General features: G+C 36.7%; 1 protein-coding gene across 10 annotated transcripts in view; it reads left to right on the top strand.

Moving 5' to 3' along the window:
• Window positions 1–25,610, top strand: part of IKZF2 (IKAROS family zinc finger 2) — a 162,244-nt gene that overhangs the window by 92,257 nt on the left and 44,377 nt on the right. For 8 of the 10 annotated variants that reach the window (XM_066346679.1, XM_066346677.1, XM_066346682.1 and 5 more), the window contains 2 exons: window positions 11,338–11,604; window positions 19,217–19,384. In XM_066346679.1, the coding sequence (XP_066202776.1) occupies window positions 11,338–11,604; window positions 19,217–19,384 (435 nt within the window). The remainder of the gene's footprint in view (window positions 1–11,337; window positions 11,605–19,216; window positions 19,385–25,610) is intronic. The other 2 variants (XM_066346678.1, XM_066346680.1) reach the window with 2 other exon arrangements.

The raw sequence follows: 25,610 nt of genomic DNA, 5'->3' as shown, positions 1-25,610 counted from the left end.
GTTGCCGTTGCCCGGTAATAGACACCCTGCTCCATTTCTTATCTCTTTCTCTTCAGCGTGCCGGGCAGCACTGCCTTCTGACCTGGTTTAAGCGTCCTTAGTGACCTCTGGCAATCCAATGTGTGGGTCCCTTCGGGAATACGCCCACTCCGCTGGATTGTATAGTAATGATTTTCCTTCTTACAAAAGTTTGGTTAAAAATGTTACGCTCCCCTTATTAAAGAGGTAATTTCACAATGTAATTTGCTTCATAAACCTCCCACAGTAATATTAAGATGATGGTTGCCAAACACCAGTTCAAAGTAGATTGCTCTTATATGAAATAAAATCCACGGTCAGAAATTCTGGCAGTGTAAGCTGGTCTTCTTCCAAAACAGGCTCTCAGACAAATTTCTCTTTACTCAAAGCTGGCAAACTACTATACCTGTATTAGACATGCAGTAAAAAAGCATGTCAGATGATACACATTGATTCCAAGTTAGTTTTCTTTAGCATACAGACATTGTTTTTTCTTTATTAGTAAACTAATAACTGCTTTGCTTTTGGTGACAAAGAAAGAGTAGCAAGAATTTGATCATCGGTTAAGTCTGTGTTCCAGTCTCAGATCTGGCTCGGGATAGATGTGTGACTTGGACCCATTACTGGTGTCACCCATTCTGAGCTTTACTTTTCTTGACTGTGAAATGAGGATAATATTTACCTCACAGGGTAGCTGTCATGACTGTGTCAGGTAATGCATGTGATGTGCCAGAGTCTTTCCTTACAGTAGTTTTTTACTTAATGTTATGCTGCTGATAACTTGTGTTTGATACCTAAATCTGTATTGTTATATTTATTTGTCACCTGTGGTTAATTTATTCATTTTCTCTGTAACATAAAAAAGAGAAGTATAATAGAAAATCAGCAACAACAGTTCAGTAGGCACAGAGTTGGGCAAAAATAGGTTTACAGTTGTTAGTATGCAAAACTCAGCGTTTATTCTTGTATTATTATTTATGAATTAATGTATCATATTCCATACGAACAACTATATATCTACTTTTGCCCCACCCTGTTTAGAGCACCTAGGGTATGTAAAATGAGGTGGTTTTATAACGGTGAATAAGGACATTTCCTTCAAGGATCTTACACTACAGGGAATAAGGATCTTCTGCTATAGGGAGTCTAGCGCTAAGACAAATACACTAATAAAATCACTGTAATGTGTCTGTGCTCAGGAAACACTTCATGAAAAAAGGTAGCAGATAAGTGAGCCTTGGATAGTATGCTAATGGTGATGGGTACGGAGGGAGGATTCCAGTAAATAATAACAGGAGGCAGGGAAAAAAGTAAGCAGAGATGTACAGGATGAGTTCCAGGAAGAATGACTAGAAAGTGACTGGAAAAGGTATGAATGACTCCGGGACTGATAGGACATATCGCCGGGGGATATGGTGGAGCTGGGCTACGGATGACCTTAAATTCCACACTGAGACCTTGCTTCATCTGTTGATAGTGAGCAGTTATTTAAGATGTTTAAAAAAGGTAATAGGAACTTTGCCTTAGGAAGATTAATCTAACAACTGAATATAGGATGATTTGGGTGAGTGTGGCAAAAGGCTGAAGAAAAGGAACAGTTAGAAAGCTGTTGAAATTGCTCTAGGTAAGAGGTCATGGGGAAGCCTAAAGAAAGTCTGTGTTGCCAGTGAAGGTGCAAAAAAGGAATTAGATATGCAGGAAATGCAGATGTTGACTCTTTAGGACTTAGCAAATAAAAGCATTCATTTAAAGGATGGAAAAGGGGATAGATTATTTTTTGCCTTTGACATTTCTATTTAAACTAGGCTTATTTTCTTCACGTTGTATTTCTCATGAAGTAGTTGTCTGCCAAAAATAATAGAAACTTCATCCTTGGTCCACAATGGTGCCACTGTGCTGATCAATAGATGTGCATGGTCTGTTAAGGTGCATGCTGTCTAAGGTTTCATATATTGTGGGAGACCATTAGGGAGTCAGATGTCTTGCCCTCCTTCGTTTTACTTTAATTCAAGGAGGTAGAAAGGACAGTTTCTGTTTGTATTTATTTTGTTGTGAAGATCTCTTTAAGTGTAAATGAGTGCTACATGAGCTGCTCCTAGATATGATTTATCTTTATATTAGTAATTGACACAAGACTATCAAACTTGACCACAAAGGAAGTCCTAAAATGCCATCTTCCATAAATTGTTGGTTTAGAGATTAAAATGGATACTATTGACTTATTCTTCAAATAGCTGTCTTTACAAAGGAATATCAAAACAGAGGGTGATGGAAGAGGATTGAATATTGACAGGTTTTTCAGGAGTTATTGTATTTTTCACTCCATATGATGCATCTGACCATAAGACACACCTAGGGTTTTAAGGAGGAAAATAAGAAAAAAAAATATTCTGAACCAAATGGTGTGTTAAAATATTTAATAAAATATACCACAATAATATTTCAACTATGTAAACTCAATGGCAGTATTAATAACCATTAGCACTGTTATTAACAAATGAGAAAAGACTTTAATGTTCAAATACTCTTCTAGTTGTCCGGGAACCCACAGTAACTAAAAAAAAATGAACATTCGCTCCATAAGACACACAGGCATTTTCCCCTCCACTTTTGGGGGGGGAAAAGTGCATTATGCAGCAAAAAATATGGTAGTTGGACTGCATGGATTTACCCCTTCCTTAAGACCAAAGCAATTTTTTAAATTAAGAGGTAGTTGTCTTGAGTGGGTATATGCATCACAGAATTAATAGAAAGCATTAATTCAGAAGGTCAGTTTATTCAGAAAATTCTGTCTGACCATTGTGGACTTGCATTCCTGTTATCCTCTTCAACTGATGGACATAGTTTTATCGCATCTGAGAGCTCTATTTGCACATGACTGATATTTGTCATAACTATAACACTAATTAGTTACTCGTACAATTGGAGAGCCAGTATCACATCATAGGAAGATGGCTGGGCTAAGAGGCATATATTGAGTTGATATGAGTCTCACAATTATGAACTTTTGTGTCCTTGGGAAAGTCACTTAACACACATGCCCCTACTCGTTTGTCTATGGCTGCCCTACCTCCAACTCACTGTTGGTTTAGTATCAAATGGGACATAGTAGGTATTTTTTACATTGTAAAAAAATTATAATACTATAAGTTACTATTTTTCTATTATTGCCATTATTGTTGTTATTAGGGTACTAAATCCTTAGTAGAAAGACACTATTTTATCTAATCTAATAATTTTAGGAACATCAGATATTATTTTCTAAATTTCAGATGATGCAGTTGACCCAACTGAAATAAAATTACCAAGGTCCCACAGTGAGTTTAGTGGTAGAAGGAGAGATAAAGACCCCGGTTTCCTGCCTTCAGGTGCAGAGTAACTTTGTACTGCGCTACTCCCAGAATAATAACAGTACATCAGAAATCAGCACTGTCTTAATCTAGTTCTTATAATGCGTTTTAAAAAAATATAATCTAACTATATTAGAGAGAGAGAAGAGTAGAGATAGGGGGAAATGAGGTGAGATGATGTGATGTGCACACGTAGAATACAACCTACAAATGGCTAAGCTGCAGGTCAGTGACAGCCAGTGTCTAGACTGGTCCAACCATTTAAAACAAATACTGTACTTTAAGGGTGTTGTGCAGGAGCCATTTTCCAAGACTTACACACTTATTTATTCACAGTGAAATAAAGGTTTTATATTGTGTGAAATTTTTTTGAGGAATTTTAAGAAAACTGCACATGCTTTGCAATAATTTTTGTTGTGATGATTCTACTTTAATTGTTTAATACTGTTGGTAAGTTCTTAGTAAATAATTGTGCTGTACAGAAGAGTTTTGAAAGGCAGTTTGTTTTTCTAACACTACTATTTAAACAGCTGCTGGGCTGTTAACATGAGATTTAATCATGTTTAGTGTTTCTGTTTTAAAAGTTTAAAGGAGAGAAAGATATATTAGCTCAGAAGTAACTTCAACAGATTATTAGAGACATATTGATTCAATTAGTGTGTATAACACCATTTCAAGTAGCTGGCAGAGACTAGGAGAAATTGATGCTTGTAAGTAATAACTGCCCTTAAGTGTCCTCTTGAATTCTCACACAACAGAAGCTGAGCATATACCACTTAAACATTATACCTGAAAGATCCCCCCCCCCCCCGCAGAAAGTAAAGAATGGTATTTTAGCTTTTATTTAGCACTGTGAAATAAGTATTTTATTAACTCCCATAGTATTTGCTTTTAAACATTCAAAGTTTTGAAAAATATATTTCAGAAACTGAACAGAAATAAATCACTAATTTGGTAATATTTAATCTAGATAGCCTTTATTACATTCCATGAGCTCAATCAATATTGCTTCCTTTCAAATAAAGCAAATAAATCATAATACCTTTGCATTAATTTCCTGGCTAGGAAGTATGAATAATCCGTTTGTCAGTTAATTCAATCCAGTCATACTAAAAATAAAGATTTCAGTTGTAAAAAAATTGAATTTAGATATTAAAAATATTTTAATAGTGACATTTGAGGATCTGGTTACTATCGTATTTCCAAAACGTGACGTTTAAAAATGATAGGGTTATCCATGAAAACCAAATGCTAAGGATGAGGCTAGAGTTTATTCCTTCCATTTGATGACTCTGAGTTCATTGACTATATTTCATCCTTCATAGAAAAATTATCTTTTTCTTTCAAATCTTAAAAATGAAGAGTCTCATTATTTGAAGACATTGTTTGCCAGACACTGTAAAATCTTTGCTGTATTTATCACAACGGGGTACAACTCGGTGAAGGTAGAGAGTGAAAGGAGTAAACGCCCATTTCTCGGGAAAACCCTCTACGTTCAGGTGTGGTGCAGGTCCATCCATTCATTATGTAACCAAATTGCGTATGTTAGGGAAGATCTCCTGCACTCTTTTTGTGCATGAACTCTGATCTTTATCTGACTGGACACTGCCCTGTTAATATGGGTTCCTTATGTAAGTTCATATTCTTCAGCTTTTGGTCTTAAAACTTCATAATCACTAGGGCAAGCAGCAGGTACTTGAAACATCATTGAGCCAGCCAGTATTTATTAAGCAACTTCAGTTTGGTGCTTGTTTCTTATTGGTTGTTTCTACAAGTGGGAGGTCTATGAGTGTATGTAATAATATTGTAAGTTTTATTTTTAAACGGTATACATTTGGTTTTTAATTTTCAAAACATAACAGTAGTAAAGAAATTTTCCATTATGGTATAAACTGAATTTAAATAATTTGTTTTTTTGGCCTGACCTGTGGTGGCACAGTGGATAAAGCGTCAACCTGGAAACGCTGAGGTCGCTGGTTCAAAACCCTGGGCTTGCCTGGTCAAGGCACATATGGGAGTTGATGCTTCCAGCTCCTCCCCCTTTCTCTCTCTCTCTCCCCTCTCTATAATGAATAAATAAAATCTTTAAAAAAATAAAATAAAATAATAATTTGTTTTTAACACCTTTACAAATTAATAATTTTTCCCCATTTAGTTTCTATACCTCTCTCTTTTTTTAAACAGTCACCTATCTACTTGCCTGAGTAAATACCCATATTTCATTATCCCTTTATTTAATACCATATTAGTGAATGAAGGCAAGTCTAGGGTAACTTTATCCATTTTATATTAAGTTTCTTGAAACTATGATCATTATGAAGCCTTGGATTGTGAGAGACCAGTCTGGTTATTGAAGGAACTTTGAAATTGAAAATAGTTTGTCCTGAGAGTCACTTATCGTAAGAGCCCCTAAGTCTCTTCTCAGCATTGGTATCATCATTTAGAAATGGAAATGTTGAAACAACTTCTCTTATAATATCTATAAGCTGTTTTCTAATGTGCAAGAATAGTATTTCAAAACCATAAAAAAGAGATGGAAAACGTTAATTCATAAATGTTTTCATTAAGAAGCAATTTTTTGCATCTATATATGTGCCAAACTTTTTATCATGAAATATAGTCAGCTTTTCCTATGTAACATTGATCACGAATATTTTTCCATTCATTTACTATTGTTTCCATTTGTTCACAAACCTGAGTCTACTAAAATATCATGTAACAATTAATTAAAACTTTCTTGATCATTAATGCCATAAAATTAACAAGCTTTTGTTTCAAACTGTAAACCACATCTAAAGAAAAAATATACCTATACTAAATATCTTTATTTTATTCATTAAAAACACTCAAATATCTATATATGATACTATAGATAAATTGTTCAATTGATTAAAATTGTATTTTGCATTCATTTCTATTTTAATAATTTGTTCTAACAAAATATTGTTTTTATTAAGCTGTATTGCTTGACAATAGATAGTAATAGTAAATTCCCTCTGATATGCCTAAATTGCATATTTTTAATTTCTTATCAATAAAACAAGTTGAAAAAAATTCTTAGGATTGAGATTTGTAATTTCACAAATTAAATTAAAATTATTTAATTTCACTCATACTAACAAGTTTTCATCTTTATAGATATTAATTTATGAAAATCTCTTCCTGTCACCAAATTGTAAAAAAATAACATAGCATAAAGAATGAGAAAATAATTTCAAAGATTTGATAACTAATATACTTATTATATAATGATTAATAATTATTATAGCTATAAGTAATCATAACTTTTATTAATATAGAAATAGAGTATACTTAAGTTTACCAAGTACTTGAATTTAATTATTTATGAGTTAAAATATAAGTGTTCTGCATTACTTAGGTACATCATCTTAAGTGGAGAAAATAAATTGGGGGGGAATTTCTTTAATATTCTATAAGTAGGGAATTTTTTTTCTTCACTGTTAAAATTTTTTAAAATTATATTTATATATTCATTTTAAAGAAGAGAAACAGAGAGAGAGAGAGAGAGAGAGAGAGAGAGAGAGAGAAGGGGGGAGGAGCAGGAATCATCAACTCCCATATGTGCCTTGACTGGGCAAGCCCAGGGTTTTGAACCGGCGACTTCAGCATTCCAGGTCGATGCTTGATCCACTGCACCACCACAGGTCAGGCCCACTGTTAAAATTTAAAGTCTACTTTATGCATGACCTGTGGTGGCACAGTGGATAAAGCATTGACGTGGAACGCTGCTCCCTTCTCTAAAATGAATAAATATTTTAAAAATCTAAAAATAAATAAATAAAGACTACTTTGTTTAATTGATTATTCTTTATTGTATAATTTCATCCTAATTTTAGTGAGATGGATTAAAAATTAATTAAGATGGGATTTTGTTTGTATATAGGCCACCATACACATGCAAAATTTAATATATGTATATATAAAAATATGGTATAGTTTATTCATTTACATCAGTACAGCAACAGTGTGAACATTCATTTTGATAAATGTATAGTTCCTTAGAGTGTAATATTATTAGAGAAAAAAATTACTGTAGTTTACCATTTCTTCTATTTCCAGTCTAACAAATTTATACATTTTGGAATATTAATTTCAAGTTTATTCTTATGTTGATAAAAAGTTCTAACTGTAATTGTAGTAGCCAATAGTTTTGAAATGATATTTTTACTTATGTTTGATACTATATTTTGATTTCCACGCTATAGCATTTTCTGTAGGACAAATCTGATAATTTAATGTAACATCAAATCACAGTCTTAATAGTCTTGCACTGTTTTGAAATTTGAGAGGGCCCTAGTTTCAAACTCACAAACTACTCTTTAAGATATATGTTTCTTCAGTTCCTGAAATGGAATGCCAGTAAACTTTACACTCAATAAATATATACATCTTACCAGATGCTCACCAGTTCAGGAATATAAATGATGGCAAGTTTGTGAAGTTTATAATCTTTACTACAGCACTTAAAATAAATGCATGGGACACTTTGCTCATAGGTTGGTATATGAAGCAATGCTACATAAAGTCATACTTCTTGTTCGTTTTCTTAAGTTTTTCTTTAAATGACAATTATGAGTGAAATATGGTATTGCATATGGTAACCAAATAATGTTATACACTGATTAGAAAAATCTTCCTTTCCAGAAAAAATATCCAAGAATAATTTCTTAGAATATGAAAAAAAACAACTGAAGTAAGAATCCAAATCCAGAAGTCATAATTGTAACCTAAAAATTCAAACTGTACAATTAGCATGGATACTAAAAAATACCCTTGAGTAAAGAAATAAACCAAATATTTTCAGAACATATCAAATGGAAAGCTATTTTTCCTTAGTATAGAAAGCATTTAAATGCAGTGAGATTAAGACTGACAACCTATGGAAATGGGCAAAGAATTTTGATAGTTCTCAAAAAAATAAAACCAACAAAATTTAAACGTAGAAAAAGATACACAACTTCACGCATAATAAAAAAAATGCAGACTAAATACTACGGTAAAATACCAATTATTATTTATCAGATTGACATTCTTTGTAGTATTATATAATAATGTCTATAATAGCAGTATATTAGAAATAATCTTAAATTTCTATTGCTAGGACATAGATGAATAAATTATATTATGTCTGTAAGCAGGAATATATGCAGGTATGAAAAGAGAACAATGTAGATTTCTGAGTACTAACATGGAAACATGAAACATATTGTTAAATGTAGAAAACAAGCTTTAAGTGAGGTGAATTATACAACCCTTTTTTGTAAAAAAGACTATATATACACACATGTGTACACACACAATACTGAATTAGAAAATGAAGATAATAATTGCATTTGAGACTGGAACTGAGGGACGGTGAACTTTGGGCAGAAAAGGACTTCATTTTTTATCCTTCATGTTGATTAACTTTTCTCTATGTTCATGGATTCTTTAAGCTTATAAAATTAGTTTAAAGAAAGAAATTTTTAAACAATTTAAGACACCTAACTGAATACTGCCTGAAATACAATACCTCCTATATGCTACAAATTTCTTGATTTTGTTGGGGATATTAAGATGGATAAAATATCGTCCCTATCTTTTGCAAAAATCAGTAGCATCATATTGATTTGTAAATGGGGTAAAACTCAACGTAGTAAATATTCTATTAGAGATGGGGCCAGAATGGCTATATATCCCATTCAGACATGAAACTAGTTTATATATTATAACTTAATTAATCTGCACAGAAACCTTATGGATTAGAGCACTGTCTAGAGAAGACCCTTTTTAAAATATTTACTCATCGAATGCTCCCATCAAGTCTAGGAAATGAGTACTGTTAACGACCTCATTTTGTAGAGGACAAATACAACTAAGTTGCAGAAGGTGACACTGCTTGTGCTAAGTGTCATTGCTGGTATTCAAGTCCAGCATACAGGGCCTTTGGTCTGACTAGCTAAACTATTCTGTTCAAACTTTACTCTGTCTAAATTCATCTCCACTTTGCAAATCAAACTCATAAGATTCAGAGGTGAAATAATAAGTTCACGATTTTACTGCTGGGAAATGTGAAAGAGAGCGGTAGATCCATGTTCTCTGGCCACATCCAGTGGTCTCCTCGTGGTCCCACACTGCCTCTAGTTGGTCAGGGAGCTCCAAGGAGGGACGGGGAGAGCCATGTTGGTAGCACTACACATCATAAGTACTAATGACAAATCACGGAATGTGCGGTTTCTCTGACAAAAAAACCGCAGTGGAAAGAACTCTCTTTTTATGAAAACATTTCCTCTATTCAAGTACTACCAAATAATTTGCCTGACCAGGTGGTGGTGCAGTGGATAGAGCATCGGACTGGGACGCAGAGGACCCAGGTTCAAGACCCTGAGGTTGCCAGTTTGAGCGCGGGCTCATCTGGTTTGAGCAGGGCTTACCAGCTTGAGCCCAAGGTCGCTGGCTCGAGCACGAGTTCAGTCGGTCTGCTGTAGCCCCACAGTCAAGGCACACATGAGAAATCAATCAATGAACAACTAGGGTGCTGCAAAGAAGAATTGATGCTTCTCATCTCTCTCCCTTCCTGTCTGTCTGTCCCTATCCATCCCTCTCTCTGACCCTCTCTGTGTCACACACACACACACACACACACACACACACACACACACACACACACAAGTACCAAATAATTTGTTTTGCTTAGGAACTTTGATATGACTTCTTAAGAAATTTTCGAGATCAGTGGATAAATAACTGGTGTTCGTTTAGAACTTGCTTCTGCTTTGTGCAAAGACTCTGTCAGCAATCCAGAAGGAGGGCTGTGCTAACAAAATTCCGCCTTTTCTGTGGGATGATCCAAAAACAGCAAACAGAAGGCATTAAGTTTCTTAAGTCACAGGTGCGTGCACGCATGCTATGCCATTCCTGTCATTCATTGCTTTTCGGCGTGCGCATTTTAAAGTTGCATACTTTGATTCACAGATTCATATGTTCCATGGAGAACCTTTTTTGTGTTGTAAAAAAAAGCATAGTAGCTTAAGAGCACGTGAGGTCTGTGTACTTTGCCCTACATTTATACAGCTCTTAACTGAATGTATGTGTTTAGTCTGGTTTTAGGACATTAGCCTTGATAGTGCACCTTCAGATGTCTAAGATACTTGCTGGATTAAGGTCTGGAGTTGTTTCACTCAGATCAGAAGCAGGTTTACACAAGTACTCTGATGTGAAATACAGACAATGAAGAGGAGAGAGAGAGAGTGAGAGTGTGTGTGTGTATAAAATGATTGTTAAATTAGGAAGAGGTGTGGCTCAGTGGATTAAGCGATATCTAATCTTGTCTCTTCATAATCCTACCTCATTCACAGCAGCCTGAATGACAAAATCAACAGCCAATACCAGAATTATTTTAGAGACTTGCTTTAAAAGTATATAATTGATTTCACTTACATGTGGGATATAAAAGTTTGTTCATTGCAACAAATGAACAAACGAGAAAAACAAACTAATGAAAAGTAATAGAGAGCAGTACGGTTGTTAGAAGAGGAAGAGAAGTGAGGAGTAGTAAAGCGTAAAGGGGGTCAAACATGGGGACGGAAGAAGATTTGACTTGGGTGGTAGGCACATAATGCAATATATAGATCATGTATCATAAAATTGTACAGTTGAAACCTATATCATCTTGTTAACCAATGACAGCCCATTCAATTTAATTTTAAAAAAAAGAAAAGAAATAAATATGTGCAGAAATGGTGTCACTCACTTAGAGCTTTCCTGAGCCATCTTCACTTTTATGCCTAAGCTTTTCTAAAATACAGAGTACATAGTACGTGTTAACATTGCATTGGTGATGGACTGTGTTCTACTTACGACAGCATTTCCAACCACCTTAGTTGAATGGTAGCAGGTGGAAGAGAGATGTAGGCGACGACACTTAGCATGCAGTTAAAATGTCTTCTTGCTTCTTTTTAAATTACAGCAAATTCAGTAAAGCTAGAAATGCAGAGTGATGAAGAGTGTGACAGGAAACCCCTGAGCCGCGAAGACGAGATCAGGGGCCATGATGAGGGTAGCAGCCTAGAAGAACCCCTAATTGAGAGCAGCGAGGTGGCTGACAACAGGAAAGTCCAGGAGCTTCAAGGCGAGGGAGGAATCCGGCTTCCGAATGGTAAACTGAAATGTGACGTCTGTGGCATGGTTTGCATTGGGCCCAATGTGCTTATGGTACATAAAAGGAGTCACACTGGTAAGCAGCTGAAAGAATAACCTGATGACTGCCTGTGACATCTGATGTTGATATTACCTGACATCTATTCTCTTTCCTTTTTATTCAGGGGTGGCAATGGTGAAGCTACCTTTTCAGAATTCTGCTAGTATTGGATTGCTGGAAAGCAGAGAGTAGCCTGGGTCTTGACTTCCAGCCTTCAAATCTGAATAGCATATCAGAAAAGAAGTTTGAGATTCAGTTTCCACAGTTCTTAATATAGCAATAATATGATAAGGGTTCAAAAGGTAGAGGAGAGTCTCATTGTGTAACTGAATCTTTTTGGATTTCTAGGCACATTTTACTATACCCATGCACAGGTGATATAGTTTGCTTGCTAAGAGTTTATACTCTAAAATGGTGCTCGTGCATTTATATAGGGGTAGATCATTTCACCTTATCTAGTTAATTTCTTGGAATACAATTTTCAATCCATCTTTGCCTATGTGGGTCTCTATAGTAGGCAGATAGATATTTTCCCTAGTTTGAATATTTTTTTACAAATTTCTTGTAGTTTTTTTATCATAAATCCTGCAAGGCGATATGTAGTGTGAGGTACAACAGAAGGTGGTGGGTGTGCAGGTAAGAATCAATCATGAAATAGGGAGAGGAAAACGATCTCAGATTAATTTAATGTATACTTTTAGACTTTTGAGTAATGTGGAAAACCAACCTTTAAAAAGGCCTTATTTAAATCTCTTCAAATTTTTTCACAAAATTTTTTTTAAATTAAAAAAACAAAAATGTGATTGTGGCAGATAGTTGGCTTTAAAAATAGTTTTAGGTTGATATGAACATTGTTTAAAGATAATGCTAGCTTTCACTATAATACAAAGTAGTATTATTTAGCAAAAGACTAATAACTAATATACTCAGAGCTTTATTAAAATGTGACTCTTGTGGAAGAGAGATCAAGGATAATAAATGGCCTTACAATTTTGATTTGTAAATAATCGATTTAATAAGTAAGTACCTAAAACAGAGAGATACAAGGTACATTGATGTATTTAGTCTAAATCTCTTATTTACAAAGGAAGAAACTGAAACCCAAAGCAGTCAAGTGATTTCTCCATTATCCTTTATGTAGTTAAGGGCACTGTGAGGCTAGAGCCATGGTTTCATGATGCCCAGAATGGTTTTGTTCAAGTATACTATGCTTAGTGTATCAATATAACTACATTTTATGATGGAATATTACTATAAGGCTGCTGTTTTAAAAATTATAGTGAGAAGTTTTGTCTTAAAATTATCAGTATTGGCCCTGGCCGGTTGGCTCAGCGGTAGAGCATCGGCCTGGCGTGCGGGGGACCCGGGTTCGATTCCCGGCCAGGGCACATAGGAGAAGTGCCCATTTGCTTCTCCACCCCCCCCCTCCCTCCTTCCTCTCTGTCTCTCTCTTCCCCTCCCACAGCCAAGGCTCCATTGGAGCAAAGATGGCCCGGGCGCTGGGGATGGCTCCTTGGCCTCTGCCCCAGGCACTAGAGTGGCTCTGGTCACGGCAGAGCGATGCCCCGGAGGGGCAGAGCATCGCCCCCTGGTGGGCAGAGTGTTGCCCCTGGTGGGCGTGCCGGGTGGATCCCGGTCAGGCTCATGCAGGAGTCTAACTGTTTCTCCCCGTTTCCAGCTTCAGAAAAATACAAAAAAAAAAAAAAATTATCAGTATTATTTTAATCAAAATCAATAACTTCATAAGGATTTAAAATTATTCTAACCGTATAGGCAGTCACAGTTTTGCTTTTGAATTTTCTTTTCAGTAACATTATATAGTTTTATAAATATTTATTTATTTATAGAGAAAGAGAAAGGGAGGGAGAGAGGAAGCTTCAATTTGTTGATCTACTTCAACATTCATTGGTTGATTCTTGTTTGTGCCCTGACTAGGAATAGAATCTGTAACCTTGGCAAATTGGAAGGATGCTCTAACTAACTGACCTACCAGGCCAGGACTTAAGTAGTATATTTTAATACATTTATATTTAAATTTTATAGTAATATTTATATACTGCAAGTGTATTTTTTCCCTTGAATTTTTAAAAAATGTCTCATGGAAAAATTAAAAGATCAAGCTTGGACACCACATTTGATAAAATAAAAAAGGAAAAGACTGTAAAATAATGAGTCTGCTTTCCTTCTGTGCTCATGAAATAATCCTAACTGCAGTTCTAAAACAAGAGTTGCACAAAGTTATAATGTATTTGTGATCTCAGAATGATTATATTGAGGAAGATGACACTTCTCCCATCTAGCAACATACAAACTAAATAGGATTAGCCTAATACCTTTTCAGTTGAATTGCCTACAGTGTTCATTTTAAGGCTGAAAATTATATTAAAAACAATTTTGTATAATTTTAGTGAACCTTTTATGGTTTGAGTTGAGAAAATTTAAAGAACCTGAGTGTGTTCTCTTGAAAATTTAGGCTAATCAGTTTCACTGTCTGCAGTGATTTTCATGAGGATTGTTGGTTTATAAACACTGATCACTACATCCTACTCCACTGTCCATTTGACATTTACTACATAAGTAGAGTTGAACTATTTTGATTCTGAATTCTTCTAATTGACATGGAAAATGTTTCTAAATAGTTAATACTGATTTCTACAAGTCATAGAAATATAAGATTCACTCAATTAGTAAAGGCAAGGAGAATGGACTGAATAAACCATTGAAAATATTCCCACAACTCTGTGAACTTTTACTGTTAATACATGTTTATTGGAGTATTGTAAAAATTCTTACGCTCCCTTCAGATATGGAAGGTTTTGTTAAAGTACTAGTCATTCTTAGAGGAGTTTGGTATACCTGCCACATTGTTGACCTTAAAATTCTGATATATTTTTAAATTAGCTACTTTTATATGCACTTCTGCTGATCCAGTTTATGCATGAGTGGGTCATGACATTTTCCACTCCATTTTAGTATCAGAATAGAATGTCTACTGGTATTTCTTTAAGTTGAACTAGATTGAAAAAACGCAGTCAGAATCCAGTCATTCACCAGATGTTTTCTCAATACTACGGACTACTGTTTCCATTTTAGAACTTCCACTTCTCACCAGTTCATTAGGGCTAGCATAAAATGCACTGTCTTGAATCTTTATAAAGCTTTTGGGAAACAGATGTTTTTATGTTTTTACCTCTTAAAAAGTCTAATATAAAATCAATAGTGAGAAAAGATACACAGCCACCCAATTCATCAAATGACATGGAGTATCATATCGAATTCACTTCTTCTCTCTCTTTCATACTTTACTAAAGTGACAATTCCAGTATCTTATTAATGGGTTGGTGTTATTTCTTTGGTGTTGTTACTTTAGTAGGCCATCAGGTAATATTGTCATCGGATACTCCAGGCACTCTTCACTGGGAATACAGGGAGAAGAAAAGAAGTAGGGGCAGTAAATCAATTCTTGCATATATATGAATTGATGTAAACAATATAAATACAGAATCTCCTTTATTTTGCCCCTCTTTGGGAAATAGTACTTCCATCTTTGTAACCTCACTTTTTCAGCACAATATTTTGTCCATTGCTCTAAGGCCCTCTCTGTCTAGGTGCCTGTGATTTTTACGTTCATGGGTTATCGTTACATCCAACACAGAAACACCCTCTGTCTTTGATTCACTGGATCAAACTGATGCACACACACTTGCATTTCAGTGGAATATTTACACACAGATATAGAACTATTGAGGAAAGTTCAGGAAATATTGATATATAATTTATTCCATAGTAAGAATAATAGATCATCACCCAGTAAATATCTAAAAATAGTCCTTGAGTAGATTAACAGATTGATTAAAAAGCAATGAGAATAGATGCAGAGTTGTCAATCCAGACTTTTGTATACCCACCTACTGGAGGATGAGTTATCACAGATACAGTAGTCTTCATGTTTTTTAATTGCATTATTCTATAATGTCACTATTGTATTTAGTAAATTTGTGGGGTTTCTCAGAAATTTGCTTTTATTTACACCTGAAAAAGAATGTATGGTTTTCTGACAAGGTCTAAACTGACTTGAAAAAGACCAATTGATTCATTCTGTTTCTTAAAGAAAAAACTATCAAAAAAGAAATAATTGAAATGTGTTATTTTGTTACATAGACAAAATAGGTAGTCAACTGAACATTTTATTTAATTATCAGATAATTTTACACATATTCTGTACTGTCTAGGCCAGGAAAATCCCCAAACCTTTAATAAGAGGATTCCTCACATTTTACTAGGAGGAATTTTTAGAAAAATATTAGTTAATCTGCTTATTTTATTATCTTTTTTTTTTTTGTATTTTTCTGAAGTTAGAAGTGGGGAGGCAGACAGACTCCTGCATGCACCCAAGTGGGATCCACCCGGCATGCCCACCAGGGGGCAATGCTCTGCCCATCTGGGGTGTTGCTCTGTTGCAACCAGAGCCATTCTAGCACCTGAGGCAGAGGCCATGGAGCCATCCTCAGTGCCCCCACCAACTTTGCTCCAATGGAGCCTTGGCTGCGGGAGGGGAAGGGAGATAGAGAGTAATTAGAGGGGAAGGGTGGAGAAGCAGATGGACGCTTCTCCTGTGTTCCCTGACCGGGAATCAAACCCGGGACTTCCACACACTGGGCCAACACTCTACCACTGAGCCAACTGGCCAGGGCCTAATCTGCTTATTTTTTATTTATCAGATTTGAATATAACTCGCCAAGACTATAACCATGTATAAAAAAAAAAGTCTCATAAGTTAAACTTTGCTTTCCTCCTTAACTCCAGCAGTAGTGTTATTAAGGGTTTTCACTATAATTCCGACTAGATTTAATGTGAAAAACATGGCAAGAAAATAAAGGATTGGAGACATAATTATCATTTACATAATCAAGACATTAAAAGTAGTTAAGCATATTTCATCCCCAAACGAGTAAAGCCATAGAATTAGTATCCAAGAATTAAGAAAAAAAAGTCAAGACAATTCATGTAAAGCAGATCTGTATTGCTGAAGGGTTCATCTAATGAAATCAAAGTATATTATTAGCATTGGAGCTAATGGGAGCCTGACTGCGCACCCTCAGCGTGCCTCTTTCTTTACCTCCCACGGCCATGGGAGCATAGCAAATGCTTCCACACGTAACACTTTCACACTCAGTGGTATACCTAGACCCTATTTATTAATCCTACCCCATTAAAGATGATGATAAAATCTCAAAAGCAATTTTCTTAAAATATTTGAAGATATCTGGAATAATTTCTACATGTAAAAACTAAATTACTCTGCAGTTAGTCCCATAACTCAATTAGATGAATTTAAATATTATTTTAAAAAATTTATCCGCATTATTTTTTATTTTTTAAATTAGCATTATATTGAATGATAAATTCAGTTTTCTAAATGAGGGATCTTAAAATATTTCAATGGCATGAGGCTTCAGGAAAATCTAATTAACATGCTAGTGGAGTATTTTCCAAAAGCAAACATGATCTCAGGTGTTTCTGTTTACCGCCCTTATTTAGTTCATTTTAAGGCTATTGCACACTGATCGGTTACTTGCCTGGGAAACCCTACATAGACAGATTTCAAAAATAAAATATTTGGAGTGAAAATTCAAATTCAAATTTTCTATTTTCCTACTGTCTAAAAAGTTAATTTCATGAAAAAAAGTGCCTCTTTCTTCTTTTTTATTACTATTTCCAAACAGGCATAGAGTAGAAAACCCTGATTTTCAAAAGTTGTAGAATGCTATTCCAATGAGAAAAAAATGTCGAAGAATGAAGTTAATTTTATATGTGTGTGCATGTGTGTACATGGGATGTGCATTCATGTGTATGTGCATATGTGTAAAATTTAAAAAGTTGACCAAATTAGATTTATTTTAAATCATTGACTATTTTGTAAGGCTGCATATGAGAGGTTTTAGGTTAAGTATTTCTCTTTTACACTATTTCATGTTGATTTAATTTGTCAGTTTTAGCAAATGAATCAAGAAAGTTAACTAAAATTCAGTAGAAGGCAACTTTAACATGATAGATTATTTTTTCAACCTGATATGTCAGTATAGGGCAGCAGTTCTCAACCTGTGGGTCGTGACCCCGGCGGGGTTGCCTAAAGCCATCGGAAAATACATAATGCATATCAGGTATTTACATTCCGAATCATAACTGTAGCAAAATTACAGTTATGAAGTAGCCACCAAAATTATTTTTTGGTTTGGGGTCACCGCAACATGGTACCACAGATTTCAAGATACTCCTATATCCATTTTTTAAATTTCTTAAGCATTTATATCAAATCTATATGATAGAATGTGCAGTAGCAGCTGCTAGGAAGGGACGAGTATATTTTTTTCATGCTTCTTAGATTTCTTTAATTAAAAGAATCACTGAGGTTTGCATGATATTAAAGGTACCCCCAAACTATTGAGGTTTTATTACTCACTGTTATGAATGTTCCAGGTAAAGATACTAAACATGACAACTCAGTTTTAAAAAGTTTTAACTATTAAAATTGTAATCCTCTAACTTGAAGTACAGAAGCGGTCCCGGTCAACCAAAAGGGAATTGTTTTTTAATTTGATTTTTATTCCAAACTTTGAGCTTTAGTGTGATATCTTTATGTTTCATGTCTATCTTTAGAAATAGACAAACCTAAAATAGTCTTATTTTCTTCATGGTTTCATTAATGTTATCAGTTGGATCCCCTTGCCCATTTGCTTCATCAACTACATGTTTTTATGTTTGATGACATTGGTGACAGCCAGTTGATTGCTACAGAGTGAACTGATGATAATTATGGCTTAAACAGTTTTAGAGCAATTTCACTAATAGGAGAAAAGATTCCTATTAAACAAATGATTTTCACAACAGAAAAAGAATATATAAGAAATGTCTGCTTGAGTAATTTTCTTGGATTTTCCCTGATTATATAAGGAAATTTTACTAAGGCTTTTACTGTTAGTGAGTAGGAGAATTGAGAGACCTGAGCTATATTTGGAAATTTTGTGGTAATGAGCTTTGTAACCTGGTTCATTCACTGAACCTCTTTTGTTCCCTGATAAGAAAATTATCTGCTAAATGAGAGAGCTAGACTAAAGGTCCCTTTCAACTCAATATTTATGTGATTTTTAAAGAGAGCATGGTACAAGAAAGAGAGCAAGGTGTAGTCAATCCGACAAAGATTCAATTACCAGCTCGAGTACTTATTAGTTCTGGGAATATAGTCAAATCCTTTGATCCTTGAACTTCAATTTCTTCATCTGTAAATTGAAACTATAGGTACCTGATTAGTTATGTCGTTATGAGGACTGAAATATGTAAAGCAACCAGTAATGTCAGTAAAGTGATGACAGCAAGTCAGTCAGCCAACCAGTTGTCAATCCTATTACTGTTATTCTTTTGTCAATGACGGGAATCCTGTAAAATTTATGTGGGTGGGGGGACGACATTTGATCTACAGTTTGTGACTTTGTATTTGCAAAGCAGATTCTGGGAAGGTACAGATTTAGAAGACTTAGAAGGGAGATGAGTATTCTCAGCACAGAGGACTGGCTCTAGTGAACATGTATGGCAGATTAATTACTTGCACCTAACCGACCTGACCTTTCATCTCTTTTGCCTTACGCAGGTGAACGTCCCTTCCACTGTAACCAGTGTGGGGCCTCCTTTACTCAGAAGGGCAATCTTCTGAGACACATAAAGTTACACTCTGGAGAGAAGCCGTTCAAATGTCCCTTCTGTAGCTATGCATGCAGAAGAAGGGACGCCCTCACAGGACACCTCAGGACCCACTCTGGTAAGTGCCAGCCACTCTTTGAGAGGAAAGCTAGAATTTGAGAATTCAGGAGGGTGCCGCAGATAATGCAGAGTAACTTGTAGCTTTGGTACATAGCCAGGAATGACTTGGACAATATTTTTATTTGTGTGGATTGATTAACAGATAAATCTTGCAGGATGCATGGGGCCCTTATAGACTTGGCAAAAAGGAGTGCTGTAAACTGAAGTCTCTTATTCTAAACCGCTGAACTAAGAAACTGCTGTTATATAAATCTTCCATGATTTTTACATTTCATAATTAGCACAGTAATTATGGTTAATCCAGGATAATGTAGAATATCATGTTACATGCTGATGTTACCACAGAGAAGATGACAGCTGTGATTTCTTTCTTTCTTTCTTTCTTTCTTTTTTTTTTTTTTTTTGACTGAGTACAGTTCCCAGGTTGAGACTACAGTGGGAAGTCAAACATTGCTGGAGGGGAGTTTGGTTGTTATTATTCTTGTTTGTTTGTTTGTTTGTTTGTGACAGAGACAGAGAGAAGGACAGATAGGGACAGACAGACAAGGGAGAGAGATGAGAAGCATCAACTCTTCATTTTGGCACCTTCATTGTTCATTGACTGCTTTCCCATATGTGCCTTGACTGGGGGTTACAGCAGACCAAGAGACCCCTTGCTCAAGCCAGCGACCTTGGGCTCAAGCTAATGGGCCTTGCTCAAACCAGATGAGCCTGTGCTCAACCTACAGGTTATCGAACCTGGGTCCTCTGTGTCCCAGTCCGATGCTGTATCCACTGCGCCACTGCCTGGTCAGGCAAATATTGCTGTTTTAAAACTTGCACTGCTGGTCAGAATCCAGACTCGTGCTGTCACTGTGGAGAACTATATGAGGTTTCCTCAAAAAATTAAAAATAGAACTGCCTTTTGACCCAGGAATTCCACTTTTAGGAATATATCCTAAAAATACCAAATCACTGATTCAAAAGAAAATATCACTCCCATGTTTATTGTTTACAATAGCCAAGATCTGGAAACAGCCCAAGTGTCCATCAGTGGACGAATGGATTAAATAGCTGTGGAGCATTTCCACAATGGAATACTACACTGCTATAATAAAGAAGGAAATCTTACCTTTTGTGACAGTATTAATGGACTTGGAGATTATTATGCTAAGTGAAATAAGCCAGGCAGAGAAAGAAAAAATATCATATGGTCTCACATATGGAATCTAATGAACAAAGTGAACTGAGGAATGGAATAGAGGCAGAGGCGGGGTCACAGAGACCAGAGGAACAGCTGTCAGGGGGGATAAGGGAATGGGATCAGAGAAGGTAAAGGGATTAGAGAAACTTTATATACATAACACAGAGATATAGATAACAGAATAGCAAACCCTAGGGTCTCCAAACTTTTTACACAGGGGGCCAGTTCACTGTCCCTCAGACCATTGGAGGGCTGCCAAATACAGTGGTCCTCTCACTGACCACCAATGAAAGAGGTGCCCCTTCCAGAAGTGCAGTGGGGGCTGGATAAATGGCCTCAGGGGGCCGCATTGCGGCCCACGGGCCGTAGTTTGGGGACGCCTGCGAGAGGGAAGTGTGGAGGGAGTTAGGGGAGAGGGGGGCAAAGGGGGAATAAAAAGGGATATGGGTGTGGGAGGTGAGGGAGTTGTATTCAGTGGGACACTTGAATCCAAGTAAACACAATAAATTAAAAATTAATAAAAATTTAAAAAAATACGCTCATTGGAAAATTGGCTATTAGAGTATATTATATTTGCTTATATCTCTTGTTACTTTCAACTGTCAAACCATAGTCATTTGATGCTTTCTGGGACTTTTCTCTGCTTCATAAATCATCAATGAAAAATCTAGAATAAGGTTGATTGTTTTTAAATGAGCAAATATGGTGCATAAAAGGATTAGAAATCTGAATGAATCTTATTTGACTTTTAGTATGAATTGTCATAACTAAGAAGTTAAAGGTGAAAAATTAATATCAAATAGTCTCAAGCTAGTTTTACATGCTCTTTCTATTCCTAGTGACTTTTAAATCCTATTGAATTTTAATCTAAAGATATGATGGAGGTGATGTTTTCATCTACATTGACAAGTTGCATTAAAGAGTGCTGTGGATTGTGAGGTGATGCTTGTATTATCTTCACATTTTTTCTGTTAAATCTTAAGGCTTTACCTAGTTTTTTAAGATGAGTGTGAAGTATGTAAAACTATTTGGATATTCAAATTTCGGTCAGTTACAGAAAAATGAAATTAAACATAAGCATTAAAACAAAATATTTTATATATTTTAGTTTCTTCCCTGAGTCAAAGTAATTCACTTATTTCCCACTATGACATTTTATATTTTATTTTATAATTAAGCTATGAAAACTATCTTAAAGTGGTATTTTTTATTATAAAAATTATTCTCTATTGAAAGATTTTTAAAACATGACATTTATTTTCTTTAGCTAGCCACATGTTCTGGCTTACTAAAGTGTTGTCAAGTTGATCAAGGATTATATAAAACAAACTTTTCGTGAACATATCTCTAGCATGAAGTTGAGGCAAAAATAACTTTAGACATCTGTTTCAGCCTTGATAAAATTGTGTTGCTTTTTATGTTACAGTTTCATGTAGACATGCTTCTTTACCTGGAATTGTCATGTCCTCAGAAGTTTCAGTGCCTGGAGACCCCTCAGAAAAGCATTCAATATTTATCTCAATTTCTCTTTCCTTGGTTTTCTTTTTGTTCTTTTAACAGATCCGTCCCTGTGAGTGGGGTCACACAAGTCAAAAAATCTTGGTTTTTATGTTAGATTGAGCTGGGCAGCTGCCTTTAGCTTCTTTATGCAAATCAAGAAGGTGCCCACCTGAGGCACCTGGTTGATGAGCGATCCAGAGGGGAGGGAAGATGTCACTCCAAAAGTAGGCCACTCCCATTAGCTTTGGCCAGGCCTGACCCTTAACATCATTTACATGATTCTGTGTAAGTGTAAAGTTTTTGTGTGTCAGTTGGAGCTGTTTCTGTAAAACTGCACTTTACAAATAAATATATTGCTAATTTGAGGTTCAAAAAAAAAAAAAAGAAAGAAAGCTATGGATCCTATAACTACAATCAAAATTATTTTGCAGCTTGGTATACTAAGGCATGATTTTTGCAGAGCTATAAACAGCATACTCAAACTGGCTCAGTAAAGGGAGTTGAATGAAGTGATGAGAAGTGGGTGTCATTCAGCTACTGCATCAGCAAAGGGTGACACTAATTCAGTCATCCTTCCAACTGGAACCTAAGGTGTTAGCGTCACCAGTGCCGTTCATAACAGATGAAACATGAAACAAAGTTGAGAAAGTCATGCTTCACTAATTGGTCACAAAACTCAAATTGATCATCATAGCATTCTTCTTCCACTACCGAGTGAGTCTGTCTTCCCCTACCCCCTTTCTAGCACCTGGGCTGGACAGGTTTCTTTATCTGGAGGATGGCTGACCCAAACATTGATTTCTAGAAGTTCTGAGAGCTGGTGGGCTGCCTGTCTTGGATTCCTGCAGTTTTACAATAACCAGGATTATTGAGCACATTTTTTTTAAAGCGGTTCCGCAGTGAGCCTCCTGAATTCCAAACACAGTTGTCCTTGCCCCTATCATACTACCACAACCCAAAAGCATTTAGTAATCTGAAAATATACCAACCAATGGCCCGCTTCTCTCCCCACAGTTCAGCAGTTTGAGATGCCCCAGATAGCCTGGGAGTTGTCTCAGCTTCCAGAATCACAGTGCCAGAACTCTGCTCCCTGGTGGAAACATTCTTCTCTTGGGCACCAGGACCTCCAAAACCACCAATCCCACGATTTCAGGACTGCAAGTAAACATCCGTTAAGTGCGTTATTGGATCTACTTGTACTGTGGCCACTCCCACCTTTAACCTCTTTGTTCTCAGACTCATGCATTGCTGCCGTGGAGGAGATGACATTAGGCCTATCTTATATCCTGTAGAATAGATCACACCCAAACGTGCCCCGGCTGCCAGCCCCACGTGGACCACTCCACTGCTTGGTCATTTCATCCCTCCATTTACCCAGGTGATTCTGGCTGATGGGACATGAGGTATGACCAGTGAAATGTACTGCTCCCAAAAATGAGGGGATATTTTATAGCTTCATATTCAGTTTGAAAAGATCCCCTTATTTTTGTGAGCAGTATAGATAGGTTGAGCCCATTGCTGTATTTCTGATGTCATAGAATGAGCTTCCTAGTTGAAGGCAATATTTTAAGAAAGACCATGATACTTGGTAAGGCGTTCTGCTAAATCCACATGTAGATGAGCTTGCAAAAAGCATTGAAGAAAGGGGATGTAAATCTATATTCCGAATGTCTGTGGACCCATATCAGGGCCTCAGCATTAGAAAGTTGTGAACTCGGCACTGGTGGGAGTAAATCAGTCATAGAGAGGGGGAAACCTGGGTTGAATCCATACATAGTTTTCATCCCTGTCCCCACGTTGTCACTCCGTACATGGGCCACTTCCTTGGACATGCACAAGAGGAGCTAGGTAACGAACCTGACTGACGTTCACAAGTCGGTTTGGGTCACCCATCAGATCCTCTTGTCCAGTTTCCTAAGAGCCTTCTCCACAGAGGCTGCCATCTGGAGGGAATTCACATAGGGCATGTCATCACACTTTGTACTGACTCTGAGAGGTTCATTCACATAACTCTCTCAGACCTTCCAGCACCAGTTTGCCAGCCTTGTTCTTCCAAGTCTTTGACCATATGGCCGTAGCCTGTATCGTTTCCTTAGATTGCTCTCTTTCCACGTTAAGTGTACGGTCTGATATTCTGCTAGGCTAGGGGATACTCATTCACTACTCTATTTTAGGGCCAGCCCCCTTCAGTGGGCCTGTGACACAGTGGTCACAGCTCATACCAAATGCCATGCAATCCACTTACAAACTAGGCTCACACAGCCTCATCCTTCAGTTATTGGTCACTGAGAACACACATGAGGCCGTACTTGCGCCTTAAGGACAGATTGTGCAGCAGTGGTAGGGAGCAACAGGGACATCTGAGCCACTTGCTCAAGAAGTCTACTTGGGCTTCCCAAACCCACATGGTCTCAGTTTCGTTTAACAACACAGTGCTCTTGTGTACATCCTATTGAGTCAGATAACAGCTAGTTCATTTTGTGTTGTTTGGGCCACACAGACATTTGGAGTCCCATGGCCCAATACTCTACCTCTTAAACAGAGTCTCATACCAAGTTAAGAGGAATTTTTAAAAAGGAGAACAGTTGTTGGTACCAGATTGCATGTCTTTACTTGAAAAAAAGGAAAAAAGGATCAGCACGACAGTGCTCCTATTGACAGAAATGTTTTACAGACATAGACATTTTTGAATATCAGGAATTGCTGATCGTAGCGCTGAGAGAGTAGGGCGCTTTCATCACAGCGGAGGTATCCTGCAGGCCCTTCCCTTGCCCCAGCCCCCGCGCCACACTCCCAGCCCCGTGGAATACCTGCTACGGTCCGTGCATTGGAGCAGCATACCCAGTGTGGAATGTCTTTTACCAAAACCCAGAGAGGGCATTGCATTTGCGCCTTCTTCTCCGCGGTGAAACAAGCAAGGTGCAGCAACCTGTCATTTGCTATAGAGGACCCATTTCAGCGTGCCCGGCCCACTGGGCCTGTGACATGTCTCCCGTGCTGCCAGCCCCTGAACTTCTCGTGGAGATCATCTGCCGTCCTCTCGCATGTATCTCACTGAGGTATCTGAGGTATTTACTACTTCCTGCTCATCAGGTCCAATCAGTGTAATACCATGAGTGTAGTGTTCCAGCTTGGTGTTCTGTGGGATGTCAAGATAAACAAGATTTCTTTGGACTATATTATGACAAAGAGAGGAGAGTTGACCTAACCTTAAGGTAAGATAGTGAAACTATGCTGTTCCTGTAATGTGAAGGCAGACTGCTTCTGATTATCTTTGTTGATAAGGAATTATTTTTCAGAGAAATTGTTAATGCCTTCATACCTGGTGTCAGGGGCTATTTTAATATGATCCAGTGAAGATAGTATGGCTGGACGTGCATCTGCGGGCGGCATGGTGAGGGGATCAGTCTGCATTCATCCATAGAACCTCCTAGGTCTTACATTAGCCTAAAAAAAAAAACAAAAAAAAAACAGTTTAAAGGGGTATGTGGTAGGAATCACCACCCCAACATCTTTCAGTTTCAGTTACTATCTTGGGAGA

The sequence above is a fragment of the Saccopteryx leptura genome, chromosome 7 (assembly GCF_036850995.1).
Source record: "Saccopteryx leptura isolate mSacLep1 chromosome 7, mSacLep1_pri_phased_curated, whole genome shotgun sequence".
In the NCBI taxonomy this organism is placed as follows: domain Eukaryota; kingdom Metazoa; phylum Chordata; class Mammalia; order Chiroptera; family Emballonuridae; genus Saccopteryx; species Saccopteryx leptura.
The sequence above is the reverse complement of the archived record's forward strand: the minus strand, read 5'-3'. Positions and strand labels throughout refer to the sequence as shown.